The sequence below is a fragment of the Prorops nasuta genome, unplaced genomic scaffold, assembly GCF_024137725.1.
Source record: "Prorops nasuta isolate Cenicafe-Biocafe unplaced genomic scaffold, Cenicafe_Pnas_1.2 PNAS00038, whole genome shotgun sequence".
Taxonomy (NCBI): domain Eukaryota; kingdom Metazoa; phylum Arthropoda; class Insecta; order Hymenoptera; family Bethylidae; genus Prorops; species Prorops nasuta.
Window position 1 is genome coordinate 1,505,994 of NW_027116835.1, and position 18,603 is coordinate 1,524,596.

General features: G+C 37.3%; 2 protein-coding genes across 3 annotated transcripts; one reads left to right on the plus strand and one right to left on the minus strand.

Moving 5' to 3' along the window:
• The first annotated feature begins 233 nt into the window (after positions 1-233).
• Positions 234-14,897, plus strand: Swim (Secreted Wg-interacting molecule). Of its 2 annotated transcripts, none has more exons than XM_066744441.1 (8): positions 234-761; positions 11,572-11,874; positions 11,962-12,025; positions 12,166-12,364; positions 12,444-12,739; positions 12,913-13,112; positions 13,190-13,344; positions 13,442-14,897. In XM_066744441.1, the coding sequence occupies exons 2-8, from the start codon at positions 11,574-11,576 to the stop codon at positions 13,574-13,576; spliced, it is 1,350 nt and encodes a 449-aa protein (XP_066600538.1). In that variant the 5' UTR covers positions 234-761; positions 11,572-11,573; the 3' UTR covers positions 13,577-14,897. The 2 variants fall into 2 exon arrangements, with proteins under 2 accessions (XP_066600538.1, XP_066600537.1); XM_066744440.1 differs by lacking the exon at positions 234-761 and adding an exon at positions 9,834-10,194.
• Positions 14,898-14,964: 67 nt separating this feature from the next.
• On the minus strand, positions 14,965-18,185 carry LOC136783987 (uncharacterized). The gene is made up of 4 exons (XM_066744443.1): positions 17,853-18,185; positions 16,883-17,067; positions 15,845-16,213; positions 14,965-15,598 (listed from the first exon to the last, which is right to left on the minus strand). The coding sequence occupies exons 1-4, from the start codon at positions 18,163-18,165 to the stop codon at positions 15,365-15,367; spliced, it is 1,101 nt and encodes a 366-aa protein (XP_066600540.1). The 5' UTR covers positions 18,166-18,185; the 3' UTR covers positions 14,965-15,364.
• Positions 18,186-18,603: the final 418 nt, after the last annotated feature.

Genomic DNA, 18,603 nt, shown 5'->3' on the forward strand with positions numbered 1-18,603 from the left:
TTAAAAACAAAAGAAGATCGACGAAGGACTAAGAAAAGCTCTGTTTATTTGTCGAGTAAATACATATATATATACCTACACTGATCCAGCCAGAGTTATGAAAGGAGTGAAAAAATGGCAACAAGAGTCTCGCGTATGTTTATCTCGTGGATGTTTTGGTAGGTTACCTCTGCAGCGGCGTCGGCAGATGAGTCTTCCTCTAATTTAAATGATGGCCTTTGCAGATCACCGGATGACGAATCGTCGTGGAAGGCATCGAGGCGCAAGGAGATCCGGTGTGGGTTGAGTCTCCGAGGCTTCTAGTTGAACGAGAGAGACAGCTAGCGTGTGTGTGTGTGTGCGAGAGACTCGAGCTCGAACCAAATTGTGTATGATACCGAGACCGAGACGGCGAGACTTAGTTTAGCTTGCGTTTACCTCTCGACGACGTGGGTCAGTAAGGCTCGTGCTTTCGAGCCACCAGCACCGCGATTCATTCTCTTCGCTCGATCTTCCTCCTCCTGCACTGCTATCCTCATTTTCGCATCCCGTCATCCTTCGAGTCTTACCACCTCGGTTGTCACAACTGCACCCCTCCTTGGTCTCTCCTTCCTCCTCGAACCCTCTCTAGACATTTTTCATCTCGACAATCTTCTGGTGACTCTCGAAGGACGCATGCAATTTTCCACTTTGAACCAACTACGTAGGACAATTTTTTTTTTAACCCGTCTTCCCTTTGCCGGACACCTAAGAATCTCACCACCGACGCGTTACTTTTAGTAGTAAGTACTCTTATGAAAATTTTTCTATAGAAAAATATACCTCGTTTTTGTTTTGTTGTTAAATGGAAAATATTTTCGTTTTTAAAAAATTGTGTTTTCATTTATATTCTTGAAATTTGTTTTATAACAATTTTTTTTCTTCTTCAATCGAGTTTTTTTATATTTCTGTAATGTCCATATATTATTAAATATACAATATTTTTATTGACAAAATTGTACAACTTTCTGTATTGTTTATTATAATTTTACGGTATAAAAATGTTGTTTTTGAAAAGTTATCCCAGATTTTCTCTACATTTCTATATATAACATCGATGCGTGGGGGAAGATAAAGCGGGAATCTTGGTTATTGTAATGGGTAATTATTAGTCAACGGGAAACTGTTCCATCATTGTTTTTTCAGACATAGATGACTGATTAAAAAAAAAATGAGTCATTGGAATATAGCTTCCGATATCTTATCAAAGGCCTATTGAATTCCAATGGAAAAGATGGAGGGGGGGGGGGGGAGGTAGGGGGGAATGTGCACGGTAACATTCCAATGTTGTGCCAATATATCGATAAGACTAAGAGTCGTTCAAAGGTGTCGCCCTTGCAAGAAGCGAAAAAGATAATTGAATCACGAAAATCGTTCGTTACCGGACGATATTTTAACTGCTAGTCTTGCATATAGCTCGTATCTTGGCAGGTTTGAAATTCAATATGTAACAGCTATACTCTCCAGTGTTGATTAGACCTTCGTGATTCCTCGACCGAGGCACTGCGAGTTGTGTCTTTGCGCGCATCGGAGAAATTAAATTCAAACAAATTATGTAAATTAAACTGGAAGTAATCTCTGTGTATATGAGATAGTACCTTGAGGAGAAACGAAGAAAAAAAACAGATGAAAATGGTACAAATAGCATAGTTATCGAGTAATATAGACAATAAAATAAATTGATAATTTTGCATATTATTAATTAGCTATATTTATTGAAATCCCTTTTACTCGCTGTGTAGTGTATACCAGCACGGTTATATATATATAATAGGAGGAATGTGTGTTTAATTCATATGCATAATATCAGTCTTATCTATATTGCAAACTTTTGCCACTTATTTTCCTGCAGTTTTTCTCGCTGTTATATACATATATATATATATATATATATCGTCACTGAACTGTCACCGTGTAATAGAACGTACGGGGTCCCCTTGTAGCAGGAATACTCGTTTTTATTTTGAGAAATGGTGGCGCAGGGGGAAATTGTATTTTCATCGATACAAAACCCAGCAATCTCGCTTGGTGACTCATTGTCCGGAAATAACATTGAAATGATAATTAAATCATTCTGTCGGGGTATAAAAAACAGTAACGATTCGGCAAAAGATAAAAAGCTTGATTTATTTGGATCGTATACAGCAAAGGAAACGGGGTGTAGTGTAACGTGCTCGAATAATAATTGACAAATGCACCTTTACTGTGCAAAAAAATTCGCCAGAGATAAGCACTGATAAGGGAGTTGGAATTAAAGATGTTTGTTATTCTTCCCAACGTTGCAAATGTGTGTGTGGTGGACCAAGAGGTACGGAATCGGATGTTAAAGAGTATTTTCAAATTGGCACGGCAAATAATTTCGCAAAATACATTGTCACTCTATTTTTTCTTCCTTAACGCAGTGAGTTTGTAATTTTGCAAGAAAGAGTCGATTGATCGGTGATATAAATCTGTCACGCGTAATAGAATAATGTGACTTATATATATAGTAGGTTTCGTGGGTCTTTTGGTAAAAATTGGCTAGATGGAATAAAACGTACGTGATATAACAATTAACCGATAAGCCCGAGTTCGCGATAGAAAAATTTGAAATAACCGATAAGCCGAGTCGATTCAGCTAGGTTCTAATCAAACTATTCGCTGCTTGTATACCAAAACTATCCTTGTACACCATTCCTATATATATATATATATATATAGAGTACTACAAATATTGGCCAATCGTCTGTTTTTCCGTTAAAACTGCTTGGAGTGCCATATACACATATATATATACATGCTAAGATCCTCGCACGATCGTTACAATTAATTTTCCAGTCAAGATCGCGCCAATGCAAGAAACGCCAAGTATTTAGCTCGAGTTTGCAAAGTATAACGAAGGAAAAGTATGTGACAGACCAAATGCCAGATAAACAAACCATTTGTTCGATTAATTTATATTATATAATATAAAAAATCGCTGGCTTATTTCAGGCGACTGATTTAATTTACGGAAGTACATATATATATGCCGTGTCGTACATACACTTCGGGTGTTTTGAATCTGCATAAATCGAAAGAGCATGTACAAAGAAGGATTATATCGCGTACATATAGCACATTTATCGCGAAAGCGAATGCAATTGTTCACCGTATAGTTGCGAGGCGAAATTAGTTGCGTGATCGATCGATTTGCCTGATGATTAAACCACCGCTCAACAATTGGCGCATTGCACGCTTCTTATAGTCCTGCCACAAATTTGTCTCGCGTTTTGGGCCCGGGCCCTATCGCTCCTTCGACCATATATATATTTAGTCGTCTCAGCGAGTCGCGACTCGCGAGTGTCGCAACCCAACGCAACGCTCAGCAAAGGGCAATCCCAGACACTGTGGTAGCAACTCGCAAACGCATCACCGATGTCATGTGCCAGTTAACATCGCAGAAGATAAAGATAAAGGCACGCTTACGTTATATAGCGGAGGCTTCTGGCCCAACCAACTTAGAGCACCATTGCAAATTGTCATCGCTATATTTATATTAGAGACGCTCGGCTAATCTTATTACCCGGATCCTTGCAGATTCGCGCCAACTCATTCGATCCCTCCTTTTCCTATCGATCTTCGAAACAATACGTGCACGATGGATTTTTATTTCAAAATTTAATGTATTCTTTTTAACGCGTGTGTGTAGGAACGAAGATAACGAGCGAATAAAAATATCGCAACGTGCAAAATATACACCATTTTGCCATTTTTTTCTTTCTCGTATATATATATATATATATATAAAGAAGAGAATATTTGGGTTGGTTCGACGCGAGGAATTTGGGCCACGCGCATTAGCTTTTAATATTGCGTACTTGATATTTTTAGTATTAAACAAACCGTACATCCGCTACTTGCGGAAATTCTCCTTGTATCTCCATAAACAAAGTTTCGTTCACCAGTTCGTTCCTTAATAACTCGTCGAGTGTGTGTTGTTACGATAATGGACGATTATATATATATGTATTATTCGATCCTTCGATCGCAACGAGAGATTCAACTTGTGCGAGTTTAATTTTTTCAAGGTGTCTTCAAAGCTGAAGATTTTGTTTATATTTTCATCTCGGTTCTATATATATATATATTTACACTTTTTTGCGAGGTTTCTAATTTGCCAAACGTTGAGCAAGCCCGAAGCATTTATCCTCGTATCGCTCGTTCGTAGTTTGAGATGGGAGTGTAACTATAACGAACCATAAAGTTAATTTACACCGAGCTGTTTGTGCCTTAGGAGAGCGCATCGTCTATTATTTGCGTGCCATTAGTTATCACTGCTAGCAGAGAGAGAGAGAGAGAGAGAGAGAGAGAGAGAGAGAGAGAGGAGACTACAGGCTGCAGGTCGACTCTGCCAAAACATCTGGCAAGTGTCAGCACGATTGGCAAATTGTCCATCCATCTATTTTGACATTCTCTTGACGGAAGATCACTTGGAAAGCAACGGACGATCACCGCCAACCTTTCCAAATTTGCAATTTCTCACTCGCATCGATTTTATAATCGTGCGAACATTGAATTCAGTGATTAAGGTCGATAAGCGAGTTTTTTTTCTACTGCGTGAAATTTGCTATATATCGAATGGGAGAAGGAGGGGGGAATGATCCATCAAAAGATCTCACTGATGTTTTTGCAGAGAATATTAATTCAATGATTTCAATTTGAAAACTGAAAAATCTGTGGTTACTGAGATTTACAATACTGCGGAATGGTGGAGAAACACGGAGGATAATAAATTAAGTGATTCGAGTGACGTTTCTTTAAAATATATAATCTAATGATAAAAAAAAGAGTGAAAATTGTACGAAACGATTATTTTCTTAATAAATTTCAGAGATTTGTGTTAATGAATACTGTTGTCAGAAGAGAAAGAGAGAGAGAGAGAGAATGAATGATTTACTGAGAAATTAAAACAGTAATACTTTTCGATAATAAAATACAACGATAAGAATTAAAAGTTGAAACAGAAATTTATACCACTGAACAATTAATAGAGGGATGGAAAGGGTGTAGAGTGATCCAGTGAGAAATGCAAATGATTTTTTTCTACTGATTTACCGTTTATCGCATGCTTTTAGCACAGAGAATGCAAGAACGACTGGGAGGAAATAGTTGAAGGAAAATTGCAAAGTTGACAGGTCGCTGTTTCGTGGCGTCTGAGTGAGAGAAAAATGTGACGACCGAGTGGATTGGGAAATTGATGGGTTAATGGAATGGGGGCCTTGGGGAGGGGGAGGAGGGGGGGGGGGCTGACGATGGAACTTTTGGAAAATGGTCATCGCACTCCGATAAACTGCAGCTTCTTGCACCAACGCAAAGTCGCGTCGCGGCTCGGAACGTGCCAAGAAATTCATTCATTTCATCCTTCCACAAATGTCACATTATTTATACGTAGGATTGTACGCCACGCCACGCCACGTGTGTTAAACGAGATAATGTCGCTTTATTACACGTTCGTCTTTTTCTACTCTTAAGTTGCTCCTTGGGACATTTATTTATCCGACGCATCGATATTGTACACGTCTATATAAATAGCTAATATTATTTCGACATATCAAGTCTAGACGTAAATTGAGTTTTAGGGGCTGCGAGACAAGAGTGTTGCTTGAGAGTTCAACAACCATTCTTGTAAATATACATATACATATATGTATAATAGTGTTCTTATTTGATGCGAGTTAAAACTGCGTGGAAGGAAAGCTTCGAAAGCGATAAACTCGTTTTATTACTCTTCAAGTGTATTCGTATTAGTGTGTCGATGAGACAGTAATCGAGGGAATCCGCTGAAAACTCTACACGTGCTTTTCACCATTAATTTCATAAATAAATCGTTAAACTTTAATAAATTTCCTCCGAATTTGATGAAATTTATTTGAAAAACTCAATCGAATTGTTTTCTTATACCCGAGCGAGATGTGGATTTCGAAAAAATTTAACTCGATGATAAAACTAACGAGAGCTTCGGTTTATTTGGAATTGACACTAGCTGCGCAGGTTCATTTTTAGAAAAGGCTAATTAACGAGGCTCGCTGTCGTATCACCTGGAGTCGGGGGAGTCGATTTCAGAAAAATAAACACAGCATAACACGAACCGTTTTATATTCCGAGCGAGCTTATTTTTTACGTAAGGAGATATTAGAGACCAGAAGGAATTTGCCAATCAAGCCCTTTTCGTTTCTCTATCGGACGCCAAGGGGCGAGATGCTTCGAATTTACAATTAAATATCAGCTACGACACATCATCGCAGCAATGTTTTATAAATTGTGACATAATGTGGCGGTTACTGAGATGAGAATGTAGACGTTTTAAAGCTTGTTTATTTCTTCTCTGCGGTATTGGCAATGTGGTAGCCACAATCGACATCGTTTACATGAATCTGACGTGTGATCTAAACGTGTATATGCAATCAGTCGGTGCAAATCAGCTTTCGGTGAATCACCGTGTGACAGTCTCCGCGAGCTAACCGATTCGCTTCATGAATGAATCGCCGTTACCCAAAGAATCTCACTGACGTAATCAGCCAATCATCGCCAATGAGTGAGTTGCGTCACTAAATCTGCGAAAAATTTTCCTACATATACACAGTTATATATATATATATATATATACTCTTATTATCAAATCGATCACGCAGTACTTATATCCCTTGACACTGCAGATTTCCCCTTGGATACTCTCGCACCTCATCCCGATCAATCGGTATACGAGCAACGCAGTTTTAAACGATCCGCATAATTATTCGGTGAAAGTCACTATACGCTGTATAGCTTCGTTGCAGGAAATTCATAAATATTTATCCTGGTATATACATACATCAATTATGATCATCAACATCATTATCGTCAAGCTCAACGTCGCTCGCTTCTTGTCAAATCAAATTTTTTCCATGCTGCTTCCTCCTTGTGCTCCGTAATAATATAACACTTTATTTTTTATAGCTTCTTTTTATCGCAATTGAAAATTCGGCGAGTTTTTTAATTTGTCGATGAATCGAGTATCGAAAATCGAGAATTAGTCTATTGATCGGAGCTTGGAGGATTTCGCGCTTAAACTTTTGATAAAAATGGCGGGAAAGAATTTTACAAATATTATGCAGGGTTAGCCGGATAAAACGACTCGGATCATGGACGTAAAATGCTGTTTAACTTCGTAACTATAAGAGATATCAATTTTTGTTATAAGACCTTTTTGAACGGAAATCAAAAGACGCTTCGAAAAGGTCTTATAGCAAAAATTGCTATCTCTTATAGTTACGAAGTTAAACAGCATTTTACGTCCATTGTCCGAGCCTTGATTTCTGGCTAACCTTATATAATATATCTGTATATAGCTAATTCTCTCGCGTGTAAAAGTAAAATACCAGAGCAGTAGCTAATATATATATATAAGAATAGGGGAGGAAAATTTGAAAATTTGACGATGATGCCAGGGTAATGGGAACTGGCGCTTAATGACCATTAGCGAAACTGATGCAGCTGCGACCACCACAATGATTACTGACTTTAGTAAGTCGATCTTGACCCATTTAGTTTTATTAACGATATATCTATGCCGTAGCCTTTTTTATTCTCATCCTGCACCGTAAGAGATTAACATCTGTCCTTTGTCACTGACACTGAGAAGAGTAAACCACTCAACTTTTCACCTTGATTCCGCGATATCTTCTTCTTCTCCTCCTCCTCCTCCAATAAAGCCAATGATCAAAATTGATCACAAGTACCGCTGCTTTTCATTTCACTGCGTCACTTATCGCAATCTTACACGTTTTCCTGTATAATCATCGATAGAGCAAAACCCATAATGATCGAAATCGATCATAAACAAGTGCTTTGCGTATAAATAGATTTTCCTGGAAAGATCGCAGCCTCGCTGAGCCTTCGAAGCCTTAATTCCTCTTTCTACGTCTCGTCATCTTCATATAACTCAATTTTTCTGTTTCAATCACATCCATGTTTTTATATAGACAGGTATAAATGGACGGTGCAAAAATTATTCGCGAAATGACTCGAGATAACGATGCATGGGAGAATATTGTGGCAATTCGAGTTTTTTTTTTTTTAATCTTTCTTCAGATTTGTTATAATTTTTCAAAAGAATGCGATTTTAATTCAACCGTTAAGAAAATAAGGAAAAAAAATTAAATCATGTTTATGTGTAGCAATGTTTAATATCCGTGTCTCCGAGGAACAGATGTTTCCTGCGAAATCTGCTCGGTCGATGCTCACTGATAAGAAGAGCGAACCGAGTGAAACGAGTGAACGACTCATCCTTCGATATTTGCTTGGATCATCCTCGTGCAGTGATAATTCTTCTCGGCTTTCGAGCTTCAACTATATCAATGTCATCGTTGTAGAAGAATTTCGATGTTGACGATTCTCGACATTTATGTTGCGTGTAACCAATTTGTTGAACGAAACCGGAGAGAATGGAAATATAAGCGTAGTCTGCATTTTCTAGTGAATTTTGTCATTAATTTCTCGAGTAATCGGACACTGCTGGACTAATCATTGTAAATTGCTTATTGGGATTAACATTATTCTCTAATTAATCTATTGAGTAATCAGAGACTACTGGACTAATTATGGAAAATTGCTTATTGATATTGGCATTGCGTGTGATATGCAGGAGGTTTTGCACCAATTTTTCACATTTTTAATTCTAGAAATATAAATATCAACTCGTTGTAAATCAATTACAGTTTTAACGATTCTCTCTCTATGTATAATGTATTTTTTATGTAATATTGAACAAAATTATTATTGAACCCATTATAACAGTTATATTCGTTATATCAATAAACTAATTTTATAATTACAAGGAGAACCAACCGTTAATTGGTTGAGCAAATTTTCTCAGTGAACGAGTTCATACGATGAAACTATACAGCGAGGGAGAATTGAGAAAATGTAAGGTGGATGTTGGGGTGATTTTTGCTATTAGTTTTCTCAAGTATAAGAGAGAGAGTGAGGTAGGATTAGTAATGGAGAATTACTTATTGATATTAGCTTGATGACATCCAGGAGAGTTGCATCACTACTTTGGAATAACGATCGGTTTTCCCGATAAGCCTTAGTCGAGGTGAGAAACGAGCGACCTTCCACATCCACGTCCACGTCCACGTCCCATCTCTGCGAAGAAGTACATCATCGGGAGTGGTCGTGTTCTGGATTAGATCCAGAAGTTACACCATTGCGAACCGATATGCTCTCCCGATAACAAATAATCCATTCGCTATGCGTCTCGCTCGCTGTGATTTGCGATAAACGCTTATTCCTATATGCGTAGGCGGAAAAACTATGCGAAACTTTTAACCGTCGAATAAAACACGAAAGCATTGAAAATTAAATTTTCTTATATTTATTTGCTTATATTTTTATTCCTAACGCACAGTTTTTTTCTTACAGCGTTATATAATTGTTTATAATAATAAAGAGTTCATTTGTTAAATCGACATAATCGTATCGTGTCCTTTGTCTTTTGTACTTGGAATATATTATAATGGATTTTATCAATAAAATTAATCAATTATAAAAGAGATAATTAAATTCAACAGTGAAAAACATCGAAATTTTTGACGCAAAGATTTTTTTAGTTTATATTTCTGTCCGAGGATCGAGCAGAGTTTCGAGTGGAGAGAATTAATTAGGGAATAAGCTGGTAGAAAAAATCAAAATAAATATAGGCATATATCATGCGACTATTGAGCAAAGTTTTCGGTCAAGGATCCTTCGGAAGAGTTAGCGCGAGCTCGGTCTGAATCGTAGCAAAATTAGATTCCATTATACACAATTGGAGCGGTGGTGTAGTCAAAAGTTTGGCGTGCGCGATAATCGTTTGAGAGAGATGAAGTGATAATCGTCAAATGTATAGAAGATTAAATTGATCGATGGCTGAAAATAATTTGTGTTGACAAAGTCTCGTGTCGCCGTGGATATTTTGAGTTACTAGGGTCCGGACTTGACTGCTCGTTTAGTTGAAGAGACACGCGGATCCATTGAGAAAACTGGCGCAATTCCAGCCTGCGCATATTTCTTCTAAGGTCACCAAGGTCAAGGTCCGGAAACTCCGAAATCCTACAATTTTCCATCAGATCGCGTTAAAAGCTATATATATATATATATATGTCATGAATATTATCATCAACAATAACCAAAACGGTGAGTCTCTTGAAATCTCTAAAAAAAACTGAGCGATAAAAAAATTTGTCTCGATAAACACTGTGCGTTGCTCCTCGAGGACGAGTTGGATCTTATTGCGTTGTCCAGTGCAACCACGTGGTTTTCACTGATCCAGTTACGCTTGGAGACATTAATTATTACTCACGCCTTGACAAAACCATCCATCACGGATTCAATTGAATCTTATATATGAATTGATCAACCTCATTATTATTCTCTCCTCTGTATACTACAAGTATATACACTTTTAGATCGTTTCTTTCAATGAATTGGTTCAAAGTATTCTACAACAGAAATTATTTTCTTTCTTAATTTAATAATTTGTATATTTATGAATTTTATAAATGCAATTGTCTTTTTTAGTAATGTATCTTATTTTTGTATCAAGAATTATATATCGTTTCATAGACGAGTGCACGTAATTTGAATCTGCTTCCAAAAATTGTCTTTGATTAAAGTTGTATATGTATATGTTTAGATGATTTGATTTAATAAATTGATCCAATATTCTAACAAAAAATCATTTTGAATCTCAATTGAAAAATTCCCAACATTTATGAATTTCACAAGTAGAGTTATGTTTCTGTTGGAAAGGACTGTCACTCTTGTATGACGAATTATGCATCGTTTCATAGACGAATGCATAATAGAATACTTTGAAGCCGTTCCAAGTCGTTCCAAGGAATGACGCGAGTTTCGTTTGAACATTGAAAATTTGGCCAAGCCATTTTTATCAACTGCCAGCTGGTCAACGTCACAGGTGCATTTAGACTGATTAGATAAGAGAGCCTCGATGAAATTGCATTTGCTAAATATCCTGGTCCTGTCTGATGAAACGTGATAAATCTTTTATGGAAATTGAGGGAAAAATAATGTTACAAGGCTCAGCAATATAATAATCAATCATTTCCAAAGATCCATTGCTGAAAATGCACCAAAGCACAAATGGAAAAAGAGCGTATCATCATTAAAAATATTCAAATTTGACATAAAATATTTTAGAACTTTTTCTTGCTTTCATTAAAAGAAAATATACTGCAAATTTTTTATATATTTGTAGTTACGTAGATACACGTCTTTTTTATTTTATTTTCTAGAAAATTATAAACGACACGCTATAGCTATAGAAGGAAAATTACAATTGTTGGGTCTTAACTCATGCACTTATACCAATACACAGAATGACAGTTTTTTCAGAAACAATCGTTAAAATTTTTACTCAAGAAATGAACCAAAGTATTGATTTTACAATTACAATGGAAATTTATTTGAAAAACTTTAATACAGTCGATGTAAAGTGCCACAAGTGCCAAAGAATGAAAGATTAACGAACTTTCTTGATTTACTTGGTTCTAGAAATGTTGCCGAGGTCGAACTTGGCGATTCTGACGGGACTCCTGGTGACTTTGGCCACTTCCGTTTTGGCTATCCCAGATTACACGGGTTTACCACCCGGACCCTATTGCGCCAACAGATATACGGCTGGAAGATGTTGTCAAGGTCGACAAGACGAATGCAGTGCACCAATTCTTTCGACGCTTTGCTATTGCGACGACTTTTGCATGAGGCACAGAGAGGAGGACTGCTGTCCCGATTTTTGGTACCATTGCAAAGGAATAAGACCCAACGTAACGGTGCCCGATATATCCGAACATAGACGTGAGTCACAGAGAGAACAATATTTCTTTCATCACTTAAGAAAAATAAGAAATATATATTTACAGTGATAAAATCCATTTCTTGCAGGCTGCTTCTTCCAAGGAAGATATTTCGATCATGGCCAAACGTTAAAAGTCAATTGCAACTCTTGGTAAGAGCTATATGGATTCCTAGTGTTGTTTTTAGATTTTTCAAGTTGGAAAACTCTTATTCCCTCTAATATATATATATATATATATATATATAACTATATAGCAATATTTAGTACATTTTCATTAACATTGATTTCAGTAAATGCTCTTCGTTAGGACCTCGGGCCGAGGTTCTCTGCGAGGAGAACAGGTGTCTGGTGGAGCCGAAATTGAACGAAGAAATTAATATGCAGAGGGACATTTTGGGCTGGAACGCTGGAAATCACTCGGAATTCTGGGGAAGGACTCTGGACGAGGGTGTGCAGCTCAGGTTGGGAACCATCAACCCTTCACAATCCGTAAGAATTCATTCGACAATTTCGCAAAACTTGTGACGTGGTTTTGTTATTCTACGTTGAATGTCTAAAAAAAATATAGGTATACAGAATGAATCCAGTGAGGAGGATCTACGACCCAGAGGCCTTGCCACGGGACTTTGACGCCAGGACTCGTTGGCCGCGAGAGATTTCCGGCATCCAGGATCAAGGATGGTGCGGAGCTTCCTGGGCCATTTCGACGACGAACGTGGCTTCCGATAGATTTGCCATAATGAGCAAAGGAATGGAGAGCATAGATCTCAGTGCTCAACATTTGTTATCCTGCAACAATAGAGGACAACAAGGTTGCAGGGGAGGTTATTTGGACCGTGCTTGGATGTTCCTCAGGAGATTCGGGTACATCCTCAACTTTCTTGCACAAATTTTCACTGTCACGACAATTTTTCACGTCAACGAATTTTCTTCGCTCTTGTAACTCAGAATTGTTCATTGATCGAGATACTCGACGAAATGTCTGATGAACGTGTAATGTACGTTATAAAATTCTGATGAATTCTTTTGGTACCCAGGTTGGTGGACGAGCAGTGTTATCCTTGGACCGGAAGGAACGACGTGTGCAGATTACGGAAACGTGGAACTTTGCGAGATGCAGGTTGTAGGAGTCCACCGAATTCGATGAGGAAAGAGTTGTACAAAGTGGGACCAGCTTATCGTCTGGGCAACGAGACTGATATCATGCAGGAGATCCTAACGTCCGGTCCGGTACAAGGTACGACTTGCATGATTTAACACTTTTATATGTTGTAATTATTGCAAAAATAATTTCAACGAATGTGAACTTTGTAGCTACGATGAGGGTCTATCAGGACTTTTTCGTGTACAAATCAGGAATATACAAGCACTCGCGAACAGCCGAGCTGTACCAATCAGGATATCACTCGGTGAGGATCATTGGTTGGGGTGAGGAGCGCTCTTATCGTGGTGCACCGATCAAATACTGGGTAAAAATTCACTCTTCGTTATAATAGTAATAGTACCTCATATATAGATAAATAAATGGAGAATGGATTAAAACCTGTCGACGATATATATTTTCAGCTGGTAGCAAACTCGTGGGGTTATCAGTGGGGCGAGGATGGCTTCTTCAGGATCCTGAGGGGCAGCAACGAGTGCGAAATCGAGTCCTTCGTCCTTGGAGTATGGGCGAAAACCGATACGGAGGGGCAAAGCTAAAGGGAAAGAGGGGGAGGAGGAGAAAACTCGCCAGAGCCATAATTAGTGCATTTATCGAATCTCCGTGGATACTCGCCTCAAGTTCTTCATGCAACGAAACCGACGAACTTGCCAGGCGCGCGAAAACGCTTATAGAAATTGGAAGAAAACTCGCTGAGAAGCAAGCTGTGATAGCCCTGCGCTTGATCGTCGTTGGCCGACAGAAGAATATTCGAACCATTTTCCATCCATTCTCCATGCAACACTCTCCAGCGAACGTTTCACTGCGAAATAATTTAGCCAAACGATGATGGGATGCTATATAACTGATATATATATATATATATATATATATATATATTTAATATGGGAGATTATCTTTCTGATGATGCGAAAATACTGTTGGTGCGCATGCCGATTAATAATGAAATTAAATAATCGTGGGGAATGAGGTATATATATAAACACTCATTAAGATGGAACAATAATCTTCATTTTGATATATTTTTCTGTTGAAATTTGTCTCACGGTGGATTGTTGGCAACGCGTTTGTAAAACTTGCTGTTCATAACTGTGTGATTCGGTGCTTCCATGTGTGTGCCTTATTGAACCTCGTTAAAGAGATGATTAAAAACGCTTGAAGCTCGCCTAATTATATAATGTTGTAGTATTTTTGTCATTTTAGGAAATCAACGTAGACCGATCGAACGATAATCATCGTACAATTTTCGAGAATTTCACAAAACAGCTTCTCACCAAATAATTTTTATTGTATTGTCGCGATTTGCGCCTATTCAATATAGTACTTAAGCTCATGATACTTTCATATACATACATGCATTGCCTATACGTTAGTCCAATCAAGGCCTGTCCGATCGCTAATTTTGTAAATATAATCGCTATCGGCGATAGCGATTAATCATATTTTTATAATATTATATATATAATAGTATACTTGTACTATATATCACGCTAAATCGTTTCTTAATTAAAGTCAATTGCATTGAGAAATATTTTTCTTGAAATCAATCTAATATTTTTTTATTCTTTCGTTAAAAAATATTTGTTGGTTCAGTTACATAGAGTTTTTGTAAGAAGATATATGTAATTAAACCAACCAATTTTTTGCTTAATTTTGCTAAGTATTTTTTTGTGAAAGAATAAAAAAGAAATTGATTGATTTTGAGAAATTTTTTCTCAGTGTGGTACTATTCGTCATATAGGAATCCGGTAACTCGCAGTCGTTACTTAAACGATAACAATGCACTGATCGCTATTGATAGGTTTATTTTAATAATTGTTAATATTAACTTAATTCATTAATAAAATTCGAAAAACACTCTTTTAATGTTTTCCTCTCTCCACTCACTTTGAAATTTATTAAATAAATGTTTTACTATTATATTAAATTGAATTTCGAAGCAAAAACATTTATTATAACAGTAAAATACGATTGTTTGATTTTACAAAAATAATAAGTTGATGCTCGAAGAAGAGAAATTTTAATACAACTTGAACAATTTGTACACAATTTTCACATAGGAGAGATCAGGACAAAACTGGAGTTTTCAATAGTTTTCCAGTTTATAATTTTATCTATATAATTGAAAAATAGTCTTTTGACCTTTTATCAGTAGTTGAATCAAAATTTGCTTTAAATAAAAATAACTGTATTTAACATTTTATTGAAATTGTTTACAAGTTATAAGATTTAATTATCAGAGCAAAGAGAAAGAATTCCAGTTTTACCCTTGGCTCTCCCCTAATATATATAAATAATTATTAGAATCCTGAACTCCTGCATAGTACCTATACAGCAATACTGGATCTGTTACTTCTGTTGTTAGGATTATAAACTTCCAGTTTATCTCTAGGTGTGTACAAAGACGAGTAATCGATCGGGAATGGCACGTTATTACCACGAAGCAGGCAAGAATCTGTCAATCCCAGGAAATGTTCGCCAGGACCAAAAGGGCCTCGTCCGAACAAATAATTAGCGAATACCAACTGATACTGGTGCCAACCAAGGGGATGATCTCCGTTCTAAAAAAAGCAAACAAAAGGATCAATAAAAATGATATCTTGTATTCCATCGACTGGCAGCTGATAATTGCAGAAAAAAATAAAAGAATACATGGTTCTTATCGATTTTATAAATTTTAACAGACCAACGCGATATTAATTATTAATTAACCGTACTCTACAAGAAGACATCGATATTCGTCGAGGTCAAAGATGAAAATATTCGAGTACATATAGATATATATATAAGATAACCGCATGGCTTACCGAGGTCATGGAGTCATAGGCTATGTCGATGCACTGTTTGATTCTCTGAGTGTCGAAGCCAACGACGCAGCCATAAAAATTGTGCAGCTCCTTTTTGCTGATCCAACCGGAGCCAGATCGGTTGATCGCCGTGAAGACGATCTTCGGCAAGGTCTTGAGCCAAAAGGGGAGCTTCTGGTAACTGATACCATCCGGAGGTGCGACCACGCGGGCCCACCAGATCAGCCAGTCTTCGAGGTCCAGTCTTCTGTCCTCCTGAGGATTCCCATGACGATCGCGCAGCAGCAAATCACCGAAACCCTGCTCGAACTCCAGCAGCCTCAAATATTCCGGTCCGTTCCACGACCAATCGGCGAACCTCCTCAAACGCTGCACCAACATATTTCTTTCGTTACCATATGACGAGTATCCATTATTCTACTGTTTATTCGTTGTACAATGCAAGAAAATGTTATGAACCTTCGGCAAACGCTTGCATATAGATTTGTTCGTGTTGCTTGCACTTTTCATTAAAAATGTATGCCACACGAAGTATAAATTTTTAATGTAAAGAGCAAAAAGTGTAACCAGCGCAAACAAAGATATAGTCGAAGAAATGGAACTTTTCATATTATTAAATTATGATTTTATAATATATTTTGAAAGTTCACGTAGATAATAAACAAACCAAGCACTACTAAGCAAATTTTCTCTCGATATACTTATACTTATAATATTTAAAAGACTGAAACAATTCTGTGTATTATTATATAGTCTTCGAACGACCACCAACTCCTTAAGCTGTTATATTCTTATAAATTCTTCATTCGTATAAATGTCTATTAATTTAAAAAATATCAGATATATTTACTTAGCCTTATATATATATATATACCAAATGATAATTCTTTGATTTAATTGATCTTATCAACTGTAACATTTATCTCGGTGCAATTGTCATTTCGTTTTTCTCAGCTTCGTTCTTGAGAACCGGATGGATCTTTTTCGCCAATATCGGCAGTAATGTGTATTTTGAAAATGAGAATCATATATATATACCTCCGTTAGAATGGAGAAATCGTTACGAGCGATGAAGCCATCCTTGTCGTGGTCCAAAAGATGAACGAAGAAATGTGTGAATTTATCGCGTTGAATCGGGGCCAGGGCCTTGGTAGAGGCGGAGTCCTCCAGGAAGTCGAGAGCCGTCAAAGCTTCGTCGCTGGGGAAACGACTGACCCAGGTTGCTGCCATTCCACCAGATCGTTCGTTAATAAAGCACATTCGTACAAAAATCCTCATCTTCGCGTCTCGTACACGAACGATGATAAACGATAAAGAGCAAGACTAATCGCATTTTCAACAGATTATAACACGAGACTTATTGACTTTTACTTACCGCTCTATATATTGGCACGCATAATATATATATATATATATATATATATATATATATATATATAAATTCGCTCTAATCAAAATGTTTCCTTTTTTTTGCCACTAAAACATTCGATACGTACGGCCAGCTTATCGCTGCCAATTATTCTCTGCAAATATTTACAATTGATCTCCTTGTATATACATATATAGTGATACCAACGCGTAATGAAATTAACTACTACGAACGCAGCTCTCAACCTTGATGCTATCGCCACACGCGATTTTCAACTAGGATCGATCTCTATTCTCTTTATTTTCTACCACATAAAATTTTATCGTAACCTGCGTGTGTGTAAAGTCGTGAAATTCTTCTTATAGAAATAATATAACGACCCAAGAGCATCGACCTTGAAAGGTATTTTAAAATCTATTGAAATATTCATGCGATATCTTTCAGCAATATTTCTCGTGCGTCGATGTCATTGAAAGTGATGTTTTTTAAGGGACGCCATTGTTATTCCTTGTTAGTTTGGAGAAAATAATGGATATAGGATATAGAATGGGAACAGGTGTTATATACGCTGTATATATTGCAGGTGGAAGGATACTAAAAATATGGAAAAACATTTGAATAATTAATGCGTCGTCTTACTCCAAACGTGAACGCTCCAACCAGGTTGTTCCAATTCTTTCGAAGCCGAGGAATCGTCGGACGTGTCTTCGATATTGTTCGGGACGGTTCTCCACCTCTTGAGCAAATCCTTGGTGCGATCCCGAGTTCGATCGCAAGCCTGGCGCCAATTGGTGATAAATTTTCTCGGGACCTTTAAAGCGGTCCCATCGTCCAAACTGAGCTCGGTACTTCCGCCGGAACTACGCGATCCCCTGTCCGCCTCCAAAGCCAGCGAGTCGCCTCCCGGAGGATAATAAATCGGCTCTTTGATGCTTCCCGAACGACCCTCCATCGTCAACTGTTCCTCGCTAATATTTGCCGCTTTGCGAAATAATCGATTTCCACCCCTATATACGTAGGGGTCAGCAGGTCGCTCGATATGCATACATGCAGAGATGCAGCCATGCACCTTCGCGCTTATCGACCATCGATTCTATACAAAAGATAAACACTTTCGCCTGATTTCTTGTAATTATATTTTCCTGAACATAATCCTGATAACTTGTCATTTTCTCCGCTTTTTCCATTTCCATTTTCTTCACTTGACCGTTCTGGTTGATCTTTCTCTATCATATTTATCATCTAGCCTTTGTTATCGTTAAACTGTGAGTTATTGGATTTTTGTATTATATTATTATTTTCCACATCCTTCGTGCGATATAATGTTATTATTTTTATTATTATATATTTCCTTTTCTTCGCCAATTCAAAAGTCATTTATTCGAATCAT

What these genes read in the sequence shown, in the direction of transcription:
- Swim (XM_066744440.1), top strand. Translation starts at nt 10,164, where the DNA reads ATGAATATTATCATCAACAATAACCAAAACG. An exon ending in AAAGTCAATTGCAACTCTTG is followed by an intron (nt 12,026 to 12,165) that starts GTAAGAGCTATA and finishes CATTGATTTCAG; the next exon opens with TAAATGCTCTTCGTTAGGAC. An exon ending in GTGCACCGATCAAATACTGG is followed by an intron (nt 13,345 to 13,441) that starts GTAAAAATTCAC and finishes ATATATTTTCAG; the next exon opens with CTGGTAGCAAACTCGTGGGG.
- LOC136783987 (XM_066744443.1), bottom strand. Translation starts at nt 18,165, where the DNA reads ATGGAGGGTCGTTCGGGAAGCATCAAAGAGCCGATTTATTATCCTCCG. An exon ending in ATTTCTCCATTCTAACGGAG is followed by an intron (nt 16,214 to 16,882) that starts GTATATATATAT and finishes ATGTTGGTGCAG; the next exon opens with CGTTTGAGGAGGTTCGCCGA. An exon ending in CCTATGACTCCATGACCTCG is followed by an intron (nt 15,599 to 15,844) that starts GTAAGCCATGCG and finishes TGCTTTTTTTAG; the next exon opens with AACGGAGATCATCCCCTTGG.